At 41.0% G+C, this 25806-nt stretch overlaps 1 protein-coding gene across 2 annotated transcripts; it reads left to right on the top strand.

The window, feature by feature from the left end:
• Positions 1–117: 117 nt before the first annotated feature.
• Positions 118–16299, top strand: FBXO9 (F-box protein 9). Of its 2 annotated transcripts, none has more exons than XM_048078089.2 (13): positions 118–364; positions 4103–4176; positions 5151–5309; positions 5950–6007; positions 7907–8006; positions 8527–8657; positions 9734–9848; positions 10518–10636; positions 10973–11063; positions 12008–12103; positions 12854–12947; positions 13438–13592; positions 14893–16299. In XM_048078089.2, the coding sequence occupies exons 3-13, from the start codon at positions 5163–5165 to the stop codon at positions 14999–15001; spliced, it is 1215 nt and encodes a 404-aa protein (XP_047934046.1). In that variant the 5' UTR covers positions 118–364; positions 4103–4176; positions 5151–5162; the 3' UTR covers positions 15002–16299. The 2 variants fall into 2 exon arrangements, with proteins under 2 accessions (XP_047934046.1, XP_047934044.1); XM_048078087.2 differs by having other exon boundaries at positions 196–364; positions 4099–4176.
• Positions 16300–25806: the final 9507 nt, after the last annotated feature.

Raw genomic sequence — 25806 nt, 5'->3', positions numbered from 1 at the left:
TCCCAGCAGGCACCGCGCAGCGGCCCTTCATGCAGGAGAACGGCGGCGGGGCCGCGGTGCGCGCTGGGATTCGTAGTCCCCGCCGCGGCGGCGGCGCTGTCTCCTCAGAGCGGCCCGCGCGGCGGGCGGCGCTCTGGCGCGGCGGGTCGGTGTGGCGCCGTGTCCCCGCCGCTCCCGCTCCGCCGGCCCCTCACCGCCGGGCAAGATGGCTGCCGTCCGCAGGGCCCGCCGCGACTCCCGCTGCGTGGTGCGCTTCTCCGACCGAGAACTCTGCTAAGTGCCCCCCGCGGGGACCAGGCGGGACGAGGGAAGGGGGGCACGGACCCCCGGCACGGGACGGAGCCGCCCGAGGGCCGGCAGCATGGTGAGAGGGGGCGGCGGAGGGCGGTGGGGCCGGGCTGGGGGGCGGCCGCTGCCGGGAGCGGGGGCTGCACCCCTTAACGCGACGCCTCTGAGGTGATCTGGGGGCAGGCACCCCGCTCGTTAAGGGTTTGGGGTCTGAGGTGTCAGGAGGCTGGGTCAGGGCTGCTTTCCCGACAGCACCGCCGGGTCAGTTCAGCTGTCCGCCCTGAGAGCCCGGCCATTCAAACCCAAGCCTTTTATATCCTTCAAGAGCCCTCAGAACTCACCACTACGACTTAAAACACCAATTTTTGGACATAATATCACTCCAACCACATAGACAAAACCATGAGCTACTCCTCATTTCCCTACAGTTCAAGGAGAGCGTTGGCCATCGGTCACAGTTTTGCAGTGTCATCCCTGCTTATTCTCCAGTTCCCAACGATTGGCACGTAGCCCTCTTGGGCTTTGAACTGTTTCTTACCTTTATTTTGCTGAAGCAAAGATCCGGAATGCTCAGCTGCAGTGCCGAGCCCTCTAGGAAGTGGCTGTTGTGCTCGGAGGAGAGCAGCATGCAGTTGTTGATTGCAAAATAGTTAAAGCTAAGCCACACACACGTAAGCTAGTTTTTGCATTTGGCAAATATTTTCTAAAGCTTTGCAAACAAATCAGAATCAAATTGACTCAGCAGACTTCTTTTTGCAGGTCACAGGCTGGCTCTGATGTTTGCTGTCTCCCTGTTGACCTTTTGGATGCTTGGTTTGCTGCCACTTTTCTCACGGCAAAAATCGTTTGAGCTGATCAGCCTGCACTGAGGATGGCTCGCTTTTTAAGCAGGATCGAGTCGCTGTTACGTAGGATGCCTGAGTTGTAGCACAAGGAAGGCCAATAGTAAAGATGAACAGGCTTGATTTCTTTAAGCTACTAAGTAGTAACAGTACCTGATTCTGTGAACTTGAGGAGCTATAATTACAGCTTAAGTATTACCAGAATGCAGGGAAGGAGCCAGTTTTTACAAGTCAAAACCTGCCCTGGGTACGATCTCATGAGCTGCCTGCCAGTGGTGATGCCTGCTTTACCCGTGTGTTTACGTGTTTGTACTAGCAAAACCATGGGGATTTCACAGATCAAATAAAGAGCAGAAAGGTTGTTAATAGAGAACAGTTTTCCAGTCCAGTTAGCTGTTCAGTAGCAACGTGAAAGAATTGCATTACTGATAAATTTGGAGGGATGATAGCTTGTGCTGTCACTGCTGACAGAAGACAAACCTGTCATATGAGAGACTGCAGAACAGACGTGAACTCGGCATAGAAGTAAAGATGAAAGCCAAACTTTGGTTGTAAAGAATTTTTTAATGCTTTCTGGTTTTTTGTACAGCTGTTGGGCTTTGGAGTAGGTCTCCATAGTATGGTATATTTTTATTTTTATTTTTTATTTTGGATTGAGATTGAGAGCACATTGAAGTGTTAAAGAGCATTGAACCATATTTTGGAAGCAGTTGATCCAGAACCATGGCTGATTTTTGACTCAGAAATGAAGAGCAGGTAGGGCAGTTGAAACAAAGGCAAGGGGAAGAAAATCAAGACTCATGAAAAGTTACTGAAACCAAGTTTTTGAACAGTAGGTAGAACCAGAGAGTACCCCGAGCTGGAAGGAACCAACAAGGTAGACTTCAGCCAACTTTAAAATGCAATTCCAACTCTTATTGGCTTAAAATAGCTTATTTGCAGACTTTGTAGTTTAAAGCTTTTAATGGGTGTGCCTTTATGCGCCGGGAGATAATGTGTTGATTTAGTTAGAAATAACTTTCCTAGTCTCTGCATTTTGCAGATAAAACCAGGCTTCTTCTGCCCAGACTGAGAGCTGCCTGGACAAAATTCAGCTGCAAGCCAGAAGCCTTGTGGCTCTGCACTCTGTGCAGGCAGAGGTAGGCCTTGTTTGTGCCAGCACCGTGCCGTAATAACGCAGATACAAGACATGCGTGGCAGAGCTAGCTTGTTCCTGCCTGTCTCTGCCCGGCGTAGGTGTAGCCCCTCTGTGCCGAAGTACTCTGCTGATAGGTAGGTCTGCTGCAACTTGTACAACGTTAACAGCCTGCAACCAAATTCTGGAGTCAAAAACCATGATGTTTCTAAGTTATTTTACTCCTTGCTCAGATTTAAGGCTTTGGTACATTCTGGCTTACCTACTTCCTCCACTGAGAAATTTAAAATACACAACCTTAAGAATCAGTGTAGAAGCAGACACAATGTCTTTTTTAACCAACCAATGCTGTTTGCATATTGAATTGTAAAAGATCAATCAACCAACGTATCAGTGAAAGCACATCTACAGATGACAAGCCAGTCCAGTAAGTCTGTGGTAGTTTAGGGAACCAGGGACAGGTGCTACGAGCTGGACTCCAGGGATGTGCTTGTCACCAAGACAAAGAGATTAAACTTTTGCCCATCGGGTTTGCCAGTGTTCTGCTTGATCGTCAGCGTCCAGGTGTTATATAAATTCTGTAAACTTTCTGAATGCAGAAATGCTTTGACAGCTGCACTGATGCTGTGCAGGAGATAGGGATTTAATTACGAGAACTCCAAAGACTCTCACTAGTAAGTTTACAGGATGTCATTTTAAGTCTTCGAGGGCTATCTGCAGGAGGATGGAGGGGGACGCAGAGCTTCTATAAGTAGTGCTGGTAATCTTAATGCCAGGTTTACCTTCTTAATCTCACTTTGTGTGACATACTTGCAGAGCTAGATGTGAATTTTAGCACAGAATCTTATAAAAACTGGGATGCCTCAGAAGCAGGAAGAACTTTAAACAAATGTCTCAGTCTTTATTGATTTTTTTTTTTCTCTACTGGCATCTTGCTGCTGTTTTCATTGTGGTGGCTTGTCACTGATACTCAGAGTTTGTTTTATTTTAGCACAGATTCTATACAGTCCAAGTACATTTTAGCAATGAGAAATTTCCCTTTCTGAAGTAGGATGGGGGAAGCTTCTTTTTTTCTTTTTTTTTTTTTTTAAGGAGGGGTATTTTTAAGTTCTGCTCTTAAACTAGCTGTCTAACTGATATGTTGGGCCTTGTTAAGTTCAGTAAAAGCTTTGTCTCATTTAAGGTCTTATTTGTTTAACTTATCTCACAGCAGTATTGTAAACAAAACCAGCCGTCAAGCTCTCATACTAGCTTCTTAACTCCTTTTTCAATAGGGCGGGTACTTTATATTTTCATATGTAATTTTTTGAGATTGCCCTTACTGTCCCATCATTTCATAAAGTAGCTATTGTTACTCTAAGAACTTGTCTTTTCATGCTTTCATAAGTATTAAACCAAAACTATTGGTTATCTTTACAATGAGAAGATAGTGATTATTTTTGATTTCCTCTATGAATCACACCACGGTTTAAGGAAGTTTTGGTTCTGTGTTTTGATGTGGACACTGAGTGTTTTTATTTGGGTATCGTGGCAGCGTGCTCGTGTATGTGAGCCTTCAAGTGATATATAACTAGCCTGCGTTGGATCGATAGGGCTGAAGGGCAAGAAACATCTTCATTGGGTTAATAGGGAAGTGCAAACAATACCGGTTAATTTAAGATTAATTTTTATTGTCAATTAAGATTGACCAGTGGGAGTGGACACGTATGATGTGGGAGAAGCGGTGTGTGTGTGGTATTTTTTTTTTTTTAATGTGTATCCATGATAGTTGTGTGTTATGAAAGTTCTGTAGGGACTTGCACTCTGTAATCACATCTGACTACTCTCTACTAGGCAGAAGCTGAAGAAGATTGTCACTCTGATTTGGTAAGAACTGATGACAACGAAAGATCTGGTGAAGCAAATCTTCAGGTACGTTGTATACACTAGCATTTTATTTTGAACGCAGCACTGCTGTGATTTCAGCTGCACTGTTTGTGTTCATCTGGTTATCACGTATTTGTTGATATGACGTGTGCTTAATGTCTCTGCCCCTCCAAAAGTGAAATTTTACATTGTGCTTCAGTAAAGTCAGCCGTCAGGTAGCTGTACAGATGGAAGTTTGTGGCAGATCTGGAATTTCTTTGAAGAACTGTGGAAATCAGACAGCAATTTCTGTATTGATTAAACTCAGGCGTAATGTGACACTTTCTTCTGGAGCAGAAAGTTGATAAAAGCAGTCTGATAGAAAAACATGTTTTCTTACATTTGCTTGTTTTCTGTGTTGGTGCTCCCTAGCAGTCTTGACAACTGCTAGAAACACTTAAAGTGTAACTTCAAAGATGGTGAAGAAAATGCATGGCAAGAATAACTTGTCTTGTTTCACAAAGCGTAATGCTTTCTTTCTTAAAAGAGAAAGGAATGTAAGGCCTCAGTTGTATTTTATCTAAATGACGGCCTTGATTGTTGTAAAGCTTAGTATGCTTACGTACAAAAATGAGCTTTTCTGCATTTTCATTTCAAGAATTAATTCGTGCCTAAGGTAGTTCTGCATGAATAAGAACACACGATATCTCTCAAAAGCATATTTTTCTGTGGAGTCTTAGGTCATAACCATACTACTAACAGCCACTTCTTGGAACATCCCAGTTTTTCTTCTGAGGTAGACAGTCCGGATAAAGGCAATTGTGTTACTGAATGACATTGAACAAATACACGTGCACTTTTAAAAAATGTTCTATAGAACTATTGCTAACTGTCCATGTTAACAACCTTGGAAGAACCAAGACTTGGAAGTGTAATGCATAATTTGGAATTCTTTTGTGTGTTAGTACTGTATAATCTCCGCTTAGAAGGCATACTGTCTGAATACGTGATACTAAGTCGGAATTAATTGGATGTTTTAGGCAGAGCTCCAGATGTTCAGAGCTCAGTGGATGTTTGAGCTTGCCCCAGGTGTGAGTTCTAGCGGGTTGGAAACTCCGCCATGCAGAGCATCACCAAGAGGACTTGGAGTAAAGTCTGCAGATACCAGAGGGAAACAGGAGATAGCAAAAGAGGAAAAGGTACAAAAAATGAATGTGTGGTTCTGTTGTTATTTTCCATCCCAGTGTAGCATTGCATTTTCTCCTAAATATTTCAATACTACTTCAATAATCAGTGTCTTTTATTTCCTAAGATGAGGCTTAGGCTATTTTTTGGTTCTTTTCCATCTCGTCATCTCCTTTTGGAATGGATAGCTATCTGTTTTTGTAAAGCTACAAAGCTTTGCAAAGCATTGTCATAGCTGCAAGTCCACCTGCTGTTCTAAAGGAGTCAAAGTACTGAAAAGAATTAATTTATATAACCCTGTGAAAAGTGAGTCACGATGGAAGTATTGTGATCCAGTTAGAATAGTTGTGTTAACTTTCTACACTTCTTACACCTCCAGCACCATGCTGTGATCCAGGTGCAGGCTGATGGGACTTTTTTTCTTTTTTTTTTTTAACTTGTTTAAATCTTTTTTTAAAGAACTTGGAGAAGTTGTTGTATGGGAATTTCACTTCTGGCTTGTAGCTTATGAACATGTTCTATCATTTTGTGTATAGAGGTATTTTGTACTCCTTTGCAGAGTATAGTAGATAAGATGAAAAATAATTTAAAATCAAATGGCATTGCTCTTGTATTTACAACCAACTTAAGTGTTCTGTGTAATTTATTCTGCAGGCAAAAGAACTTTTCCTGAAGGCAGTAGAAGAAGAACAAAATGGGGCCCTTTATGAAGGTAATAGGAAGTCTGCAGTGAGTGTCTTTGCTGCAGAGTAATTTAACCTACTAATTTATGAATAAGAGTGCATGATGACAGTGAACTTAAACTGAAGGCTAACAGTAATTTGAGAATTATTTGGATAAGCAAACAACCATGCTGTAAAAGGAACCATTGTATCGCAGATCTATGGTTGAAAGAATCAAGGAAAGAATTTCTAGATTGTGGACAAAACACGAGAGTATTTTGAAATCTAAAAATTTTCGCACTAGCTTAAAGGGAAAAAAAAAAAGGCGTAGCCCACACAGAATCAAAAGGAGAAAACAGTTATTCTGCACTTCCCACCAGCAAGTGATGCTCAGCCATGTCATGAGAAGCAGGGCCTCGATACGTGTAGCAGTTGTTTGGGAGGACTGTTCCTACACATACATCCATGTGAGACCTCAGTAACAAGGTCCTACACCAGACAGATAAATTACTGAGCGTGTGTTGGGACATCTGTTTTCAGACCACACTTTTATCTGCTGACCTGGCCCAGTTCGCCAGAATCCAAGTGACATTTTAAGCCTGCTTCTGGTATCTGCTGATACCTGACGTTTGTGAGGCAGTTATGTGAAGCAGCTTCTTCGTGCTCAAGTACAGTACAGGCCTAGCTCGGAGACAGAATGCTAAAGTTGAGACTGATCTGTTCAGCTGAGGCTGCTGCTGTTCCCTATCCTCACCAGCCACAGGATGCTAGCTGTCAGTCAGCAGCACTGACAAGTACTCAAGGGAACATGAACACTTACTTGTCCCAAACTCAGGCTTCTCAGACTCATTAGTGTATCAAGTTCTGAGCTCCAAACTCACTGATGGTTTGGTTTGTCTTTTTAAAGGTCCAAGCTGAGGGAGAATGGCTATCCGGTCTTAGTATCATCACGTGGGAATAATCATGTGGGGATATAAAGAGACATATAAATACATTCAGTCTTTTTTAATACTGGTGTTAAGATCATGTATGCATGTACAATGAATCCATTGCCTTCAGAAGGATCCACAGAGTTAACTCAGAAGAAAGCCATGCTGCATCTTAAGTAACAGTTCTTTCACGCAGGGTTTTTTTCCTTTGCCTCTTTCTCTACTCAGTGTTTGTAGCATCTTTGGAGTGTTAAAGGCAGAAGTACTTTCTCTGAGTGCTGGATGAAGCCCCAGCTGTCAGTTCTCTCTCACATCCCATAGTCTTTTGTTTGCTTTCTGAAAAGGCTTCTTTCAAACCAGTCAGGTTTCTCATCCTCAGTGTTTTGAGTGGCTTGCTTCTGTGCCTTGTGTAGCTTCCATGGTACCATGGTAAAATTTACTTGTTTTGGGTCTGTTGTCGATGTTTTTTTAAACATACAGCAATATTTTTTGATACTTCACCTATATAATGTTATGTATGTCTGAATATTTGTCTGTACTATATTGGGAATTTAAGGTATACCTACATCTTCTTTCAAATTCAGTTTCATGTTCCTTTTGGTTATTTATGACAGCAATGCTTAAAAATTCTGTGGCTTGCTGGAAAAACTTCCAGTCCTATGCAACAAACAAAATCAGGACTTTAGCATAAAATAGCATTTACTCTAAAATTTTGTACTCCACAACTGATTTTTTTTTTTTATGGTTAAGGCAAATCTGTAAAAGCTGAAACATGAGAAATCTTTATTATGAAGGAGTATATGAAGTTTTTAGTTTTGACAGGGTTTGATTTGTTTTTCTTCTGTATTGAATTTACGCCTAATCTGTTTAGATTAAACAGGATTTACTATGCAAAGACATTTTCCACGTTTTTCAGTTTTCAGTACTTCTACTTGAAGTCATCTCTCTGAAACAAGTCTTTGCTTTGGTAAGCTAATATAGGCATCAGACACATTTAAATATTAGACCTTTTGTTTGCAGCCATCAAGTTTTATCGTCTAGCCATGCAGCTTGTACCTGACATAGAGTTTAGGATCACCTATACACGGTCCCCAGATGGTGATGGAGTTGGAAAGAGGTGGTGAGTACGAAAATTTACTAATTAAGTGCATAGGAGTATTGAAACCTGAGTAAAATGATTTACAGTGTGTCCTGTAGGTCCTGGGGCTTTCCATCATAGTCATCAAAATAAAGGCAGGTTTGTTCAGTGTAACATCTTACTATGGTTTTAGTCACGACAGGCCCAAACATAATTGTCCTCTCTATAAGTTTTAAAACCCATTGATAAGTCTGCTAGTTGCAGGCTGGGCTCTTTATTCTCAGCTCATCCTATTAAGCTTGTCTAGAGTAGAATTAAGTGATACTAAAAATTGACTGGAAGATTGTTCAACAACTTTGTATCCCAACGTAGGAGAAGGAAAGTATTTTGTTATGAGACTAAGGAGAATTGTGTAGTCTGTGGTTACTTTGTGCAAGCAAGCATGAGCCTGTTAAAGGACCATATTGTGACATGCAACTTAAATATGATCCAGCAAATTGATGCAAAGATAAGGACACCTGTTGTTATGTCTGATATCAGTTTTGGCATTCCCTCTTCCTAGTGTTGAGGATAACGAAGAGGATGGCAAAATGGCTGATCTCCTGTCAGATTTCCAGCAACAGTTAACTCTTCAGGACTCTTCCGTCAAACTTTGTCAGCCTGAGCTTGACGTTAATCAGACCCATATCTCAGGTATGAGTTAAGATGGGCTTCAGGAGTTCAGGGGAAGAATTTTTGTAGATGTTTCACTCTGACTTTATTAAAACATTTACCTTTTTCATTCTAAAGGTAATTTTAGAGAAAAGTGCACAGTATCTCTTTATTTACTTTTATAGTTATATCTAACGATGTCGTGGATGGTTTTGCCTTAAACCTACAACCTTTTTTATGTAGTATGTATGATTTGTGCCTCAGCTATTTTCACTTGATCTCAAAGCAGTTATACTGAGGAAGGTCATTGAGTCTTTTGTGGATGTGGTGTTACAGGTCAAGCCGTAGGCTCCAGAAAGCACCACTTGTTGAAAATAAATGAAATGTAATTCCTAATAATAGAAGATCAGTGAACAAGACTATTTACAGCTGAAACAGAGAAAACACAGGGAGGCAGAAAGTTATAAGAAGGAAATGAAGCCAAAATTCTTAGGGCATTAGAAATTCAGTGAGAATGCTAGGAGAATTCTCATATGATCTTGTGGAGCTCTGATGAGGATTCTGTCATTATCTTATATTACATTAGAAGACGTTTTAAAACAATGCTGTATGATAACATTTTATAACATGTGATAACATTAACATTTTCATAACACCACTGGACTTGTACCACAAAATACAGAGTGACGTGACACCAATTTCGTAGTGCATACATTGTTCTTAGGGTGTTTTATCCATTACGGAATGTGATCTGAGCTTGTCTTGCCAAAGCAGTGTGCTTTGAGGTAATGTTATACATTAGATGAGATGGAATAAAAAAGCAGCTTTACAGACACTGTATGTGCAATGTACCTGTGGAATTTGGTACCTTACAAGTACTCATATTTGTAGTCTAACACTGCATTTTTGTCCTGTTGTTTTAACATAATGCAATTGAGTCTTAACTTCTGATTTTTTTTTTTCCATTTGTTCTTGGTAGCTACCATGGTATCTGCCTGCAGTGTGGAAAAATAGATTTATTTTTTTTTTGTGGAAAGTCAGAATGTCAGTAACTGAAATACAGACAAACTATTGATTTACACATTACAATCTAACAAGAAACTGTTTTCTATTTGCAGCGTTGCCTTTGGAAGTACTAATGTACATCTTCCGATGGGTGGTTTCGAGTGACTTGGACCTAAGATCATTAGAGCAATTATCTCTTGTTTGCCGAGGATTTTACATTTGTGCCAGGTATTGTAGACAATTTACCTAGAGTAAAGCTTCTATCTGCTCTAAGGAAGAAAAAAAATTGTTTTATGCACAAGCATGTATAAACAGTATGTAGAGGTGGATAACAAATTCATAGAACAAAATTGTCAGTATTGAAGGGGTCAGGTTTTTTTTTTCTTTCATTGGTTTGTTTTCATGCAGGCCACTAAATTTTGTGTGTAGGACCATGTCCTGCATTTTCTTCCCATGGCAAGTCCCATGTTACGCTCCTCACGGTGCTAATCAGCTTTTGAGTATGCCACTGATCGGTATGTTAGATGACTTCACTGTAATAAAAGTAACTGAAAGTACTTTTGCCCTGTTTGCAAGGTCTCCAAAACGTTTGTCGTGTCGTTATCCTCATGGCCACACAGAGGAGTGCCAGACTGCTGAAATGCTCTTCTGTACTTGGCTGAAAATTACATTGTGTTCTTGGATTTCTTGGGGAGAAGGAAATGGCTTTCAAATGCTCCAGGATTAAGGAAATTAATGACTTTAAATTATGCTACTCTATGAGCCACAGTAGCTCAAGAAAGCTTCTTTCAGTTGCATTCAAACCAAATAAAGGCATTTGTTGTTCTGATACATAAAAGATGAAGTTTGCAGGAAAGTTTTGAGTTAAAAGTTTTACTTTTTTCTTATTTTTACTAGAGATCCTGAAATCTGGCACCAAGTCTGTTTGAAAGTATGGGGCAGGAGTTGCAATAAGCTTGTTCCGTATTCCTCTTGGAGGGAAATGTTTTTGGAAAGGCCTCGCGTTCGATTTGATGGTGAGGTGTACTTTGGGCAACAGATTTTAGTTACTGCATGTAACCATGACAGGAGCAATCAGATGGGTTTTATGTTTATGACTTTGTTAGACCTGATCTGAATTTATTGGGACTGGGTAACCAGCTCTCGCCCTTCCAACCTCAACCATTCTGTGATTCTGTGGGCTTTTGAATCTGTAGAATATCTGTAAAAACAAGGGGAGGGTGTACGGGACAAACAAAAACTTCCACGTATTTAAGTAACAAAAACTCAAAAGTTTCGGGTTACCATTTTTAATCTTAAGTATTGTATACACTTCGTTTTTGTTCATATGCTTGTTTCCTTCTTTCCTGTAGGTGTGTATATCAGCAAGACAACGTACATACGCCAAGGAGAACAATCTCTTGATGGTTTCTATAGAGCATGGCACCAAGTGGAATATTACAGGTAGAACTGTAGTACAATGAGTGAGTGAAATGTTTCTCTCTCTTAAGTTCTTTAGATCCAGCCCTTGATATCTCAAACATTAATCACTCTGTAAAACCCAGTGGAGCTATTACTGTGTGCAAGGCTATATATTTTTTTTTGAGAACAGGTCTTAAGAAATAGTCCTTGTTACAATAATTAGAGGCGGACTTAGAAACACATTTCATGTTTGGTTATACTGTTTCATGGGGATAGAAGTTCAACAGTAATAACATTAATAGACAGATTTCATTCCCCAAATCACTTCTCTTTTACATTTCTGATATAATAATTGCTTTTAGCAAAGGGAAAACAAGTGATTATATGAGAGCTGTTTATTTTAACTCATTTGTAACCAGTTTTACGTAATCAAGAGGCTGAGCTTTCTCAACTTGCTGTAAATACGTTCCCATTGGTTTCTTCAGGCTATTTTTCTTTTGTCCTTCATTCTGCTGTTCACTAAGTTTGTTCCACTCCGCTGTCTTTTCTGAGGCTGGAAACTTAATAGAAATTGTTGAATCTCATGGCTATTTATAGAGTCTCCCAAACATCAAGATGGTATCTGAGTAGTGTAAAAGTTAATCAGATCCCAGAACCTGAAAAAGACCATATGACATTGTCCATTCCATACTAACACTGTAATTAAGATTTTATTGCATTTCTTTCAATGGGTGCTGGAAATGGAGAAAACTTACTTGAGGTCAGTTTTGACTCCAGAATAGCCTGCTTGCTTTAGTGAGAGCTGGCAAAGCTCCCCAACTCCCAAACTCCTTTTGCATAACTCCTCATAACTTGATCTTTTAATCTTCAAAACTCTCTTTAGTGTTTTGATCTCTTTTTCTGCTATCTCCTTCTGTGAAATGTCCAGTGATTTTTAAAATAAATAAATAAATCTAGATTTATATTGTGTAATTATATTTTTGCAGGTATTTGAGATTCTTTCCAGATGGTCAAGTTATGATGCTAACAACTCCTGAAGATCCTCAATCTATCGTTCCTCGCTTACGGACTAAAAATACAAGGTTAACAAAAGAAAATATTTAGCTGTACAGTTTCCCTATCGCTTCTGTGTGGCAATTTCTACTTACTTTTGTGTCCAATTCTGTATCTGGGCTTAGCAAGACAACAGCAAAAATGTAATGTTATTTTTGTTGTAGGAAAACTACTGGGAACTACAAAGAGTTTTGGTCTTTATGCCAAGATACCCTTCGCTTTAAGGTCCTGGTATTATAAGTAGATTTCCTCTGCAGGATACATGTTTTTGAACTTTGAAAGGAAGTAAATGGAAGAATACATGTTGTTCGATTGGTGGCTTTAGTATACTTTTAAAGATACCATTTTGTAATTGACTGCTTTCTCACATTTCCTTGACTGTGTTTGTGAAGGACAGTGAAGTTTTTGGTGGGACTCGCGTAAATTATTGCTTGATTTCTTTTTGATGTTTGTATGGCCTTATTAAAAATACAGAAAATCATTTGGGACTTCAGAACAGGCTTGAGCTGTTCACCAGAAACCTGAAAATACTTAGCAGCAGGCTAGATAGGACAGTAAAGATAAGTTAATCAGTTCTATCTGGGAAAATTTAAAAGCAGCCTTCCAAAATGATTTCCTAATTTTGTACTATGAATGAGCCTGGTATTTACCAAATGCAAATAAAAATAGGTCTCCTGGATTATGATACATAGTCTTCTTTTCATTACTGATATTTGTAGAAGACTTTTGGGACAGCAAACTTCTTTGCCCTTGACACTGTCTTCCTCTTAACCTTCCAGAACGGATGCAATCTTACTTGGCCATTATCGTCTTTCACAGGAAACGGACAATCAAACCAAAGTATTTGCTGTAATAATGAAGAAAAAGGAAGAGGTAGGTAGAATACAGAATAGAGAAAAATAATTTAAGGAGAGGGCTTTTTAATAAGGTTTTTCTCAGACTGAATATTTTAAGGCACCCGAAGATTTGTATTACACCAGAGGATTGAAAAATGAATGTTTAAAAATGTTTAACATAAATACATAAACGTGATGAATTGTCTTTTTTCCTCAAATCTGTAATAATCTTTATTAAGACAGATAAATATTTGGTTCACAATTGGGCAGTGGTTCTCCTCTTTAGGCTTAATTGCTATGTGTGGTGCTGTTAGGTAGTTTGTAATGAACGGGGGAAGGGTGGAAGAGGTCATTTTCTGAGATCATTTTTGACTATGTGTGTAGATGTTCCACAGCATTAAATGAAAATAAATGAGTTAGAAGTGTTACCTTACTTTACAGTGAGTTTATGTAGTTTGGGTGGTGTCCTCTGTTCTTATTTTCCTGTGAAAACATCTAAATTCAAAACTTTTTTTTTCTTTCCACAGAAACCAATTGACTACCACAAATACAGGTATTTCCGTCGTGTTCCTGTACAAGAAACAGATCACAGCTTCCATGTAGGACTGCAGTTGTGCTCCAGTGGGCGCCAGAGGTTCAACAAACTGGTTTGGATACATCATTCTTGTCACATAACTTACAAGTGAGTAAATGCAGAGCGAGATCAAAGAAGGATACTTAATTGTAAGAATACATGCGACATGAATTTGTCCAGTGCTAAGTTCAGAAAATGTGTAGGCTCTGAGACTGATGAGGCTCTAACAGAATGTCCTGGGAACAGTAATTGGTCCTGATTTGATGTATTGTAGCGAACTTTAAGAAATCCCAAGATCTGAATAACTTTTTCTAACGGTATGGGAAGCACACTGAGCAGTTGAGTTGCAGCATTGTAGCCATTTAAAGGATTTATGCACAGCGTTCAGGTGACTCCAGTGTGATGCCAGTAAAAGTGTGTGGCAAGCCTATATTCATTAAGGTCTATTTCTGTTCCTCTGTAACCGTGCAAGCTATAAATACCGTTATGAGAGAGTCACTGCACCCGCTGTGTGGGCACTGTGGTGCTTGCAGACCGCAGAATCCAGCCGTGCAAAGTACGGGTGTGTGGCCAGCTGTCCTCATCGCTAACCCGGCAGGAGCTTTAACCCCTGTTCCTGCACCTTCCACTCTAAACTGTGGGCAGGTTGGCTGTCCAGATGTTTGGCATTGGCATTTAGGGTGGATCTAGGTGGTCTTGTCTTCCAGTCTTCTTAACCTCTGTATTCGGTGCTTTTATAGGGACAAAATCTAAGAAGTAAACTACTAGTGGTTGGGAGTATAGGTAACTTACACAAACAGAAAAACAGCTTTTATAAGAACAAATATTTGCATACCTCATTTTTTAAGAAGTGGCAGTATCGAAGACATTCTTTTCAGCTTGAAATTCCTGTTCGGGTAGGGTTCTGCTTTATCTGTCAGTATCCTGGTGTCCTTTTGAAACTAGAATAAAGATGAATATAAGACACAGATAGGGGACATGCACTTCTTTTTTTTTTAACTAATATTCAGAAATACATGGATTTTGTTTTCTTTTTTTGTATTGTAAACTTACAGACAAGTTCTTGCTGTCACTTTATGTTCTGAATTCACGTTTCTAGTTGAAACAAATGAAAGGGGATTTTTTTTTAAGACTAATATGATGGCTTAAGTGATACCCTGCTCTTTTTCAAGTTTTGGAGCTAGAAATAAAAGCAGAAGGGGAAGTGATTTCTTTGTTATTAAAGCAGAAGTGTATTCTGTATGGTGTGACCTAGCCAGCGTTCACATGCTTTCAGAACGAGGCGGTGTGAAAGATACGTACATTCCAGCTGTAGTTTGCACGTGCTGTACTGTGGAACTTGACTGCATAATTGAGGGAGTTAAACAGCAACTTGTGTCTGATTTAACTTTTATAATGCTCTTTGCAGATCGACTGGTGAGACAGCAGTTACTACTTTCGACATTGACAAGATGTACACCCCTCTGTTCTTTGCACGAGTGAAGAGTTTTACTGCATTTTCAGAAAAGCCGCTCTAAGAAACACCTTTTCCTCTCACAACTCTTGCATGAATAAAAGGTTGTAGCTAATGAGCACTTAAGTTATAAATGTGTATATATTTGGAGCATTTTAAAATTCTGGGGTTGGTGGTTTTTTCTGTTTCTTTTTTCTGAAGGCAGTACGTTCCATTTGATTATGGCTGGGGATTTGTTTTGAGATCAAGCTTATGAGTATAAAACACCTTTACGTTGTGACAAGAATTTGATAACAAAGTTTTTATTTTTTTTAAACAGATTTTATAAATCAGTCTGCTTAAAATGTGAGTCTTCATCTGCCCGGACACTGGTTTGTCCAAAAGGAATTGTTATAGGAAAATCTCATTGTCCACGGGACAGTGTTTGTGGTCTCTGGTGAAGGTTTGAAATGTGAAGGGGAGAAAGCTGTCTTATATTTGTTAAGCTGTGTGACTTAAAAGAACTTCAAATAAATCTTTTCTTTAAATTAAATTTATTTTGTTTGCCTTCAAGATCTGGCGTTATGTCAACATCAACCTTAAGGAAAAAAAACAGTCCAGGGCAAGCAGTCACGAAGTGTAACGTTTAAATGCAGAGGTACATCCCCACCAATGCAGTGATTCCAGCTGGTCATAACTGTAACTTGAGCTTTACACAAGTTCAGTGGAGCCTGCCTTCTCAACGGGATGGACGTAAAAGGGAGAAGGGCGTGGGCAGCGAGCTGTCCTCCCGTACTGTAGGCTGAGTTGGCAGGGTACATGGCTCTGCTTGGGAAGTGTCACAGCGCAATGGTGAAATGCTTGTGTGTGTACTGCTTATGCGTTGGCAAGGTCTGATTGCACGAGTAAGCAGGCCTCGCTTAAACGTGTTTGTAATGTGCTATAACCCTTCATCTAACCTTGCTACAGATGCTGTAAATCCTTCGAGCATTTGTTGTACTAAGATCAATTTTGAGGCTGCTGTAGATGTTCAGGTGCTGTGTACTGCTAAATCATGAAGTGTACCTTGAGATTGGTGCAGGTACTGTATGCTGCTTCTCCTGCATATATTGCTTGGGGGTGTAGTGCAGACACTGTAATACAGCTTATCATATGTATCTTGGGTTCTGAAAGAACTGAAGCTTTTTAGTGTAGTTTTTTTAAAGCCATTTTGCATAATTTGCCTTTGAACATCTCATGTCGAAATACTGACCTGGAGTTGAGGACTGAAGTCTGAAAGAGCTGCGGAAAGAACTATTCTTGTTCCATAATTTATAAAGTGTATCTTTGCAAGAAGCTACACGATTAAAAATACATCAATAAACCATGATTTTGAACACACAATCCCTTGCAATTTCTTATTTTGCCAAGAAAACATTATTTTCATACAATAAAAGATGATTACTTAGGAGTTACCGTGGATGAACCGCGTGTTAGGCAAGACTGACAGAATTAATCTCTTAATAACTTCTTATTATGCCACTTAAAGGTTACCAGAAAAGCAGAGGAGCTTTCAGGTACATGAGTTCTGGATAAGGATGTATATTTAAAACTTCTTGCGTTCTGTAGCTAGTCTTTTGTAGCTAACTAATGAGACTTTGCCTACAACCCTTTGGCCGATGCCCTTAGGCTCCAGGGCTGCACTTGCACTCTTACTTCATACAACAGAACATTTAATGAGCGTATTGTGCTCTTGTAATTGTTGAAGGGAAACACAATTGCTTGGAATATCAGCTTCATGCTTTGAAGATAAGTAATGAAATATTGCCAAATTTGTGAATGAGGAAAGATGTTAGTTACCTACCCTTCTATTGATGGTGGTAAAGATCTGATTCCGTCTTCTGAGTAATGTATAAAGCTTTTGTGACAAGAATCAGAAGATGGTTCTGATTATTGGCTTTGTTCAGTAACTAAATTCCATGTCCCTTTCAATTCAAAGGCCTTTTCATATCAAGATTTCTGCTGCTTCTGAGCTTTTTTTTTTTCCTTACCTTTGTCATATGTTTGAAATATACTCTGGGCACAAAGGAAAAACTAGCTAGTGTCTTGTTATACATTGAGATCTTTTACAAATTGAGATCTTGGTTCAGCGGAAGTCTTAGGCAATTATTATTTTAAGGTTATATGAAATACTCCTTCACCAGGAAACTTATGCGAGCCTCCTGTGGGACGGAGCTATGACTAATATGCCTGTTCGTCTACGTTTAGCAATAAGAGAGAGTCAAGCTAGTTTGTCTTTTGAAATGGTTTATCATTGGCAAACACAATTACTGTCTGGTCACGTGCAACTGTTAAAATAGTACTTCTTTCGGCAAAGAAGGGCGAGTGGTTGTTCTTCCTTTGTTCTAAGTAGGAATTTTTAATAGTCCAAGGCTTTAATAGCAAGAGGCTTTGTGTTCTTACAATAAAACTAAATTGTCCTTTTAATTACCATATAAAGACACTAGTTGGTGTAACTAGTTTACTGCTGGCAAATTGTCCTTGGCTAATTATATTAGTAACAGTAATGAAAGAATCAGGGATACACACTTGTGCAGTCCTTTTTCCCTAGATTTTTTTGGGGGTGAGACAAGTCCACTTGTAAATGGAGGGAGAGCTACAAAAGGGAACAAAAGCATAATTTTCAGAGCTGTTGATCTGTGGGGTTTTTTTTGTTTGTTTTTTTTTGCATTGGCTTGAAAACAGCAAGCGGCCTTTTGTGCTGTTGAAGAGGTCTTTGTGGCCCAACATTTTACTGACAAGGAAATACTTCCTTGTCCCAATAAAGAAACTCTACAGAATAATGTTCTGGAGCCTTCAATTCATGCTAGCAAAAGTGGAGTCTAGCCAGTTGTTTCAGTCTGTGCAATTTCTGCAGTACACTGGAATGAGCCTACAGTTAAACACACAATGCGTTTTTGCTTTCTTTAGCAGAGATGAGGGAGTAAAACAGATAATGGCACTGCCAGAACACTGGTCACACCCCCACTGTACAGTTAAACAGTCTAAATGCTAAGCAAATCTTGTGGGGGGAAGGTGCTCAGATGACCAAATGCCATGCGAATTGGGCTTGGTCTAATCAAAGCCAATTACACCTTTGTGTGTAATGCTGGTCTGTAGAGGTGGGGAGAAGGAGAGAGAGTGATTCAGTGCTATTAGCAAAAGATCAGCTGCAGACACTTTCCAGTTGCTGAGCTCAGCTCCAATCTCAGAAAGCTCGAGCCAACCCAGTCAGAATTTCAAAAACGCACCATGCTTACACAAGGTTTTTAAAGAAAGAAAGAAAACAATGGACTCAGGTGTTTCTATTTATTTAATTTATTTATTTGTTTAAACCCAAGAAACTTCCACTGGAATGTATGCCAGCATATTTGGAATCTTGTCAACATTGAAAGGGCAAGCATGTACTTCTCCGTTTCATCTTCTGTTCAAGATGAGAAAAATACGAAGGCTTATATACATTCACAAAACAGTTTGAATCACAGAAATGAGCATTGCATATGTTATCTAGTATTAATACACGTAGAGAAAACTTCCACTTGATAGTCACTCAGTTTGGAGTTGCACTTTGTCCCTTATGCTTAAGACTAGCAGCTTTCTCGGTCAAGTGACTTGCATAATGGTTGAAATAGTGACTTGCTTGAAAGGAACAGTTAGAGCTCTGACGTATATTTATCCTGTCCAGAGATTAGCTTCTGAGTCCTTACAAGAATGTTTAAAAGACCAAGTGCTAGATAATATTGGTTGAAGCAAAGGATTTGAAAGAGGAACTAGAATCTGTTACTGAATGGGAACTTTTGGGATGCATAAAAATGGCATTTTCTCTCAACTAAAACTTTCAGCTCTGATACTGTAGCACGTAGTGCTTCTGAAGGTAATATTCTTACCTATTTCACGATTGGCAACCTTCTTACTTCAGCAACTGCAGGTATTCCGGCATCTTTTGAATAGTTCTGTAGCACATTTATTAATTTAGCCTCAGAATGCTCTGTGAGAAATAGCTGGGTAAGATGCCGAGCTAAGAAAACTGAGACTAGTAAATCCTGGAAAATTAAATCATTCTTCAGTGTGGAAAGCCAAGATGAGTAGGCACCTTTTCACACATTTTTGTTTCTGAATTAATAAATCTTCCCTTGAGAAGGTAAGTACAAGTGCAAAACCCTGCATGTTTCCAGGCTAAATTTACACCCCAAATAAATTTCTTTTCATTAATTCTACCTCCATTACAGTAACAGAAAAATAGCTAGGATCCTATGTAATAGGATGAAAAAACTACTTGTCACAACTGTTGCTTTTATAAGAGATACCTTGTGTACAAGCTGGTAGGACGTGTGGTCATATGTAATGCAAAGAGTAAATCAGAACGAAAATGCTGAATATTTGCTTTTGATAAGATTATTGACAGCATATGCATGATTTTATGATGGATTAAACAACAAAATTGTAGAGAGCTACATGGAATTGCTTTTTCACAAATATTCGACCAGTGGAGAAAGGTGATAGTAGAACTGCATCTCCTCTGTTTGAAGACCACAGGTAGACTTTGGAAAAGATGGTAAATAAATTATATTAACAAGTATAATCCACAAATAAAGAATGAAACAGCATAGCACGCAGGTCTGTTTAATAACTAACCAAATATATATATATATATACACCTTTTCTGTTAGCAAAAGTTGCTAAAACAGAAATTCTGAGCGATTTAATTTTTTTTTAATTTTTTTTTTTTGCAAAGAAATGTTCTTGTTTGATTCCCCACCTCCACCCCAGTAGTGGTACCCCTCCGTGCAGGTGGTTTATAAGGAAGAAAAGCTTTGGGGTGCGGCTTTGTGGCGTGTGCTTACTGCTGTCAGCGCCCAGTGATGCTGCTTGGCCATTAGGTGGCACACCGCAGTGGGAAGTGTTCTTGGGTGCTTAGTATTGATTTTTCCTTACATCTTTAAAACTTGAGAATATTCCAGAAAAAAAAAAAAAAAAGAAGAGAAAATGCAACAAGCTGTAGGTTTAGCCTGCCGGGCGTTCAGCTCCTTGCCTTTCTGCACTGTAAGATGTCCGTGATAAGACAGCTGAATGGGGGATAAACAGGTAAGCCAGCTCCCCAAAGGGATTTTAAGCGTCTGAATCTGAGTGGAGTTTTCAGTCCTGAATTTGCTTCCCAAACTCCAGAGCAGCTTCTAAATGGGAAGCAAAGCAGCGGATGTGCTAAATGGGAACATCCTCAGACGATGAAGGATGGTACGCTGTACAGAAGTGCGATTTCAACACTGCCACTCGGAGAGCACAGAACTTAGGTTTGGCTCCAGTACTTCACGCTTTAGTGTTTATTAACCTGGGTGGACAATTGGTTACAGAGAAGTTAACCTTTATCAGCTGGCAGTTACACATTTGAAAGAAAGAGACAAAATATTGGATCATTTTCTTCTCTTTTCCCTAAAATCTGCCATCCTTGTCTCCTGACTGGAACTGTGGTCACACAAACAGGTGACTTTGCTCTTAAGACAATTAGGGGAGCAGGCACCTTTAGTGCAGTTCTTCCACCTCACCATTTTTTAGGAGGGGGCAAAAGGCAAAGACAGCTGCTATTATGAAACCTTCCAGAAGACCTTTGAAGTTCATTGTACTTCCCACAACCTCTGTATGCTGGTTTCAGTAAAAATCGATGAAAAGGTCTTTAATTTGTTTTCGATGATGTGACATCTGCCCTAAATGACAAATACAAATGTAGTGGGTTGGTTCGGTACTGCCGGGAAATTTAATCACATGGAGAAGAAAATATTGAATACCCTTAAACTCACCTTGAGTACATATATTAGTAATTGACAGTGTCTAGACAGATGGTGATCTGGAAAGTAAAGTCTGGGCAAAATAAACTTACAGATATTAAAGTCAGCAGCATTTCCCAGTGGTAATAAAGTGGAAAGAGGCTGGGGGGTGGGGGTGGAGCATTAACTTTTGTAGCAGCGGACAAAACAGTTGCCAGCAGTTTCATTTGGAACCTACCCCCTTTTTAAAGAGTGTGTCTTTTTAAAAATTTCACATAAAAAGAACAAACAAATGAACAAATGAATGAAAGAATGAATGAACAAAAGACGAAAGAAAGAAGGAAAGAAAGAAGGAAAGAAAAGAAAAGAAAAAGAAAAAAAGAAAAAAAACACAAAGTTTGTAGAACCTGAAAAACTACAGCAAAAAGTAAGCTGATGATAAGATGAATATTTGTCTGGGTATGTGCAAAGCTGTGAATCAAGTTTTTCTTCTTTCCTTTCAAGGGACTCTAATTTAGAAACATTTTTATGGGACCCAAACCATACAGCAGATCGTATGTGATTACTGTCCCTCACTGGGACAAAGAAACCACGACGGGGCTTCCTGTTGATCAGCTGGTGATCTCTGAGGTTCCACACAGCAGCATTTCTGACTGTCTTATGCTAAAATCACATCTATTCTGCAGAGGTTTTAAAGTGATAAAAGATTGAAAAAAGTGAGTAAAAGTAGGAGTCTTAAGTTCTTCAGGAGCCCTTGTGCTGCAGGTGTATTCAGAGTACGCCTGCTGATTTGGGCATTGTCCCTGTGGCGACAAGGAGGGTAGGCTGGAGCACAACGATGCCAAACCCACATCTCTGCATGCTCCCATGGCGTGGGGACAGGGCATCCCTGGAGCTGTGGGGGCAGCCCACGCGGTGGGTCCCACCCTGTCTCTTGCTGTGCAAGGCGCTGGGCTGTTCTCTGGGGCGCTCTGGCTGACTGGCTGCCCTGGCACTGCCTGCGTGCCTTTGTCATGAGGCGTTTTGGGGTTAATGATGGAGAACCTGGCTGGCAATCCCGACTGCAGCTATGCCCAAACTACCCACTTGGCAGGTAGAAGTGATCTAGAAGTGATCTTGGCCGGCACTGAGATGTGTGTGAACTAAGCTTGCTCTCGTTCTGACCAGGAGCTTTCCTGAAGCCCAGGCCTGGGAGCAGGCGTGAGTGCTTGAACAGGAAAGAGCCAGGCACAGAGAATAACTTATTTCCAAAACTGAAGGAGCATTAAGTTGTAGTTATACAGCTACCATCGACTATATGCAGGAACAGTGAGTTCCTTGGAGGTAGTTTCAAACTCCCCCAACTCTGTTCCTACTAAATAAGAGCAAAGAGCCTGCATGGCTAGGATAAGGTAAATCAGGACTTTTTGGGTCACTGGCACTTAGAAATTACATTCGCTTCCTTAACAGTTTTCCAGAGGGAGTCTGTCTCAACTAACTGGCACTCCTAATGCCACTGTGCCATTTGCAGGGCTGTGACTAGCATTTTATGGAAAGAGAAGGGAGATCCTGAGCAAGGATCTTAGTGAGAGGGGCTTTTGCTCCCTTTCTCTAAATGTGCACTTAGCTATCAACAGTACTAAGATGGGATAACAGCTGGTAATGTTACGGTCATCACGGAGATGAGGTGGGTATTATGATGGAAAAAAAGCCCATGTTATGTAGTTTGTTTGGACAATCACAACTACTTGCAGCAGCAGCAATATCTGCTGCACTCACTCTTCAGTGAACTGGTATTGACGTGTGCTTGGACTCCAAGCCCTGTGAGTGCAGATCAATTTTTAGCCAGCTCTTCCCCGACACCCTGAAAAAAACAAAAACAAAAACAAAAACACAACAACAAAGTATTACACAGTCATGCTGTCAGTCAAACCATTTCCATCAATAACTTTTGAACCCGCTGACCAGGTAATGAATAAATGTGACCAAAGATTCAATTATACTGGGTTCAGACAGGTTTGATGGTACCCACTGAGAGTGTTTAAAAGTATCTATTTAGAAAAACTTGAAGCTCGTTGCTGCGTAATGAGGTTTGCATCTCTTACTGGAACAGAGCTTCTGAGGGACCAACCATTTAAAAATACCGAAGCGCTCCCTTGGCACCCGGGAGGGCCCTTTTCGAGAAAGCATTGGGTTTACAGGAAAGTTCGAGTTTTACCGGAAAGAGCAAATTGCGTGCTTTATTAAGGGGTTGGGCAAGAGCAGGGAAAGCAGAAGGACAAGGTTGAGGGGGGCCGAGCGCTGTCTGCCTGCAGCAGGATGCCTCATCCCTGCCGTGCCGAGAGGCTGCAGCCTCACCAAGCAGAGGAGGGCCGCAGAGGGCTTCTTGTTTTTCAGAGGGCTTCTCCAGCAAATCATGGATATAGAGATTTACTTCTTTTGGCTGAAGATAAGCCTTGCTTTCTTACATTTGGCAGTACAGCTGTGTGTAAAGGTTAACTGCAAGTTTAGCAAACAGTTTTCCACGACGCCTAGTATTTACAGTATCCACAGGCACTAGTTTGGTCACAGCTGTGTACGTAGCAGCCTTTACTCACTGCTGTCAGGGCCTGCATGCTGCCTAAGCACCATCCAGGTAAGGCTGGGATGCCAGCACCTCACCCTGCCACCCCTGGTCCCACAGGAGCCAGGGCTGGGGCTGCAGATGTGCTGAGAGCAGCACATGGTCGCTCCTCTGCTCCCCACCTGGTGTTTGGGGCAGGTGAAGGCCCCACCAGCTGCTCCCCACCATGCCCTGGTAGGGACGCTCTCTTAGGGACAGGGGGTGAGGGACCTGAGCCTGCTTCAGGCGTTTGCTATCCCCTCTAGAAGCAAAAAGGAGCTGGATGCACAGTTGCCTGTGGCTCTGGCCTTTCCCTGACAGTTTCTGTCAAGCACAGAAGGCAACAAGCAAAAGAGGACACTGCTCATGCTGTGGTTTGTAGTACTTATGACTGTCTTCAGAAGAGCAAACAGATTGGGCAATGCTTGGTAACAGAAGGCATAAGTCACGTCACTGATGATACAACTGCCAGACAATGTGAGGAATTGCAGTGTGAATCTTGGCATAACTGGTTTTGAGAAATGAAGAACACTCACATCTGAGGCAACCCCTCCAAGGCAGTTTTGCGTCTTCATTTACTAACTTAAAACAGGAGGAATAAACTCAGTGTGGAAAGCTGGTCAGAGACCTTCCTGGCTTGCTCTGTCCTCTGAAGGGACTGCCTGTGCCTCAGGAAGTACTTGCCATCCAGAAGACCATCTTGTGTTGCTCACAGAAGTCAAGGAATCCAACAAGGAGAGCAAAGGATTCTTACGGTGTTCAGATCGCTTCTGCTGTTCACCGCAGGGCCACAAAGGCCTTGTCCTGCTGCGCGGGGATGATCCTAGCAAGTCAGGCTGCTGGATGCCTTTTCAGATGTGCCACATGGTACGTGGCTAATTCAAGCAGAAGCATCTGGAGGCTGCAACTGGCTTGAGAAGACCTCCATCTGATGGAGTAAGTGTTCCCAGACTCACAGAATGGCTGAGGCTGGCAGGGCCTCTGGAGCCCATCAGGCCCAACCCCTGCTCAAGCAGGGACACCCAGAGCAGGGTGCCCAGGCCCATGTCCAGGTGGCTTTTGAAGGTCACCAAGGAGGAGACTCCACAGCCTGTCTGGGCAGCCTGTGCCAGTACTTGACCATCCTTGCAGTGAAAAAAATATTTTCACGTGTTCAGACTGAATTTCTTTTTTTTTTCTTTTTTTTTTTTTTTTTTTTAATTAGTGTCCGTTGCCTCTCATCCTGTCACTGGGCACCAGTGAAAGGAGACTGGCTCTGTCTTCTTCATTCCCTGCCCTCAGATATATATATATATGTGCACTGAAAAGATTCACCCCCTTGAGACTTCTCTTCACTAGATTAAAAAGCCCCAGCCCTCTCAGCCTTTCCTCAGATAGCAGATGCTCCAGTCCCTTAACCATCTCTTTGACCTTTCACAGGACATTCCCCCCCTGCCCTCAGTATGTTCCTATCTTTCTTGTATAGGGAAGCCCAAAACCAGACACAACACTTCAGGTGTGGCCTCCCCAGTGCTGAGCAGAGGGGAAGGATCACCTCCCTTGACCGGCTGGCACCACTTCATAACACTGCCCAAGAAGGCTCTTAGCCTTTTTTGCCACACAGATACATTGCTGGCTCATGGTCAGCTTCATGTTCACCAGGACCTCGAAGTCTTTCTCAGCAAAGCTGCTTTCCAGTCATCTGGTCCCCATTCCCCCCTCTCTGCAGTTCCCCAGATCTTCCTTCTCATCCTTCTTGAAGGTAGGAGTGACATTTGCTTTTTTCCAGTCTTCAGAACATTGCTTGCACGAGAGCCAGGTTCAAATTTTTAGGGTTTTCAGATGTGCAGCATTAATATCCTACTTATGCTCTGCCTTGATTACTGATTGCATCCATTTTTAATCTCACACCAGCAGACTTTCTTCATTTGTAACTCAAATATACAGCATCACCTCCCCATCCTCCCCTGCCTCTCCTGGGCCCCCACCCTGCAGCTGCTACCTTGGCACGGACAGGCTGCCCCCCTGCTGAGACACACCGTAGGGACCACTTCTACATTTTGTGTGCAATAAAGTAAAAGATTAGATGGTCCTATTCTAACTCCATGGCTGTAAGAACTTAAAAAGCCCTAAGTGACTATACTGAGGTGAAACAGAACAAAATTTCCATGAGTACCAGACACACCGTTTAGTAAACCTCACAAAGGCGAAGAGGAAAGAAAATCTTTGATAAAATTACTTGGAGTGTATCTCCTAAACCTTACGACGCTGGAGTGCTTTCTATCACCAGCATTTTGACGTACTTATTTTGTTTAGAAATATAGAGAATGCGTTTAGGAGCACATTTTAGAAAGCAGCCCATAATCTTGCACATAGAAACAGTTTATAGCCTCACTCTGCCAAAGGCAGGGGATTTTGTGTCAGTGGTTGAAAATGAAAACATCTGATTGTGTTCAGCCTGATTTGCAATTCTTTTCACGCACAAAGTTAGAGGAAAGCCAGAAGAAAAAGACAAGGTCTGTGCCCAGGGCTTGGCAGATGTGGGTCAAA

The sequence above is a fragment of the Anser cygnoides genome, chromosome 3, assembly GCF_040182565.1.
Source record: "Anser cygnoides isolate HZ-2024a breed goose chromosome 3, Taihu_goose_T2T_genome, whole genome shotgun sequence".
Classification (NCBI taxonomy): Eukaryota; Metazoa; Chordata; class Aves; order Anseriformes; family Anatidae; genus Anser; species Anser cygnoides.
The sequence above is the reverse complement of the archived record's forward strand: the minus strand, read 5'-3'. Positions and strand labels throughout refer to the sequence as shown.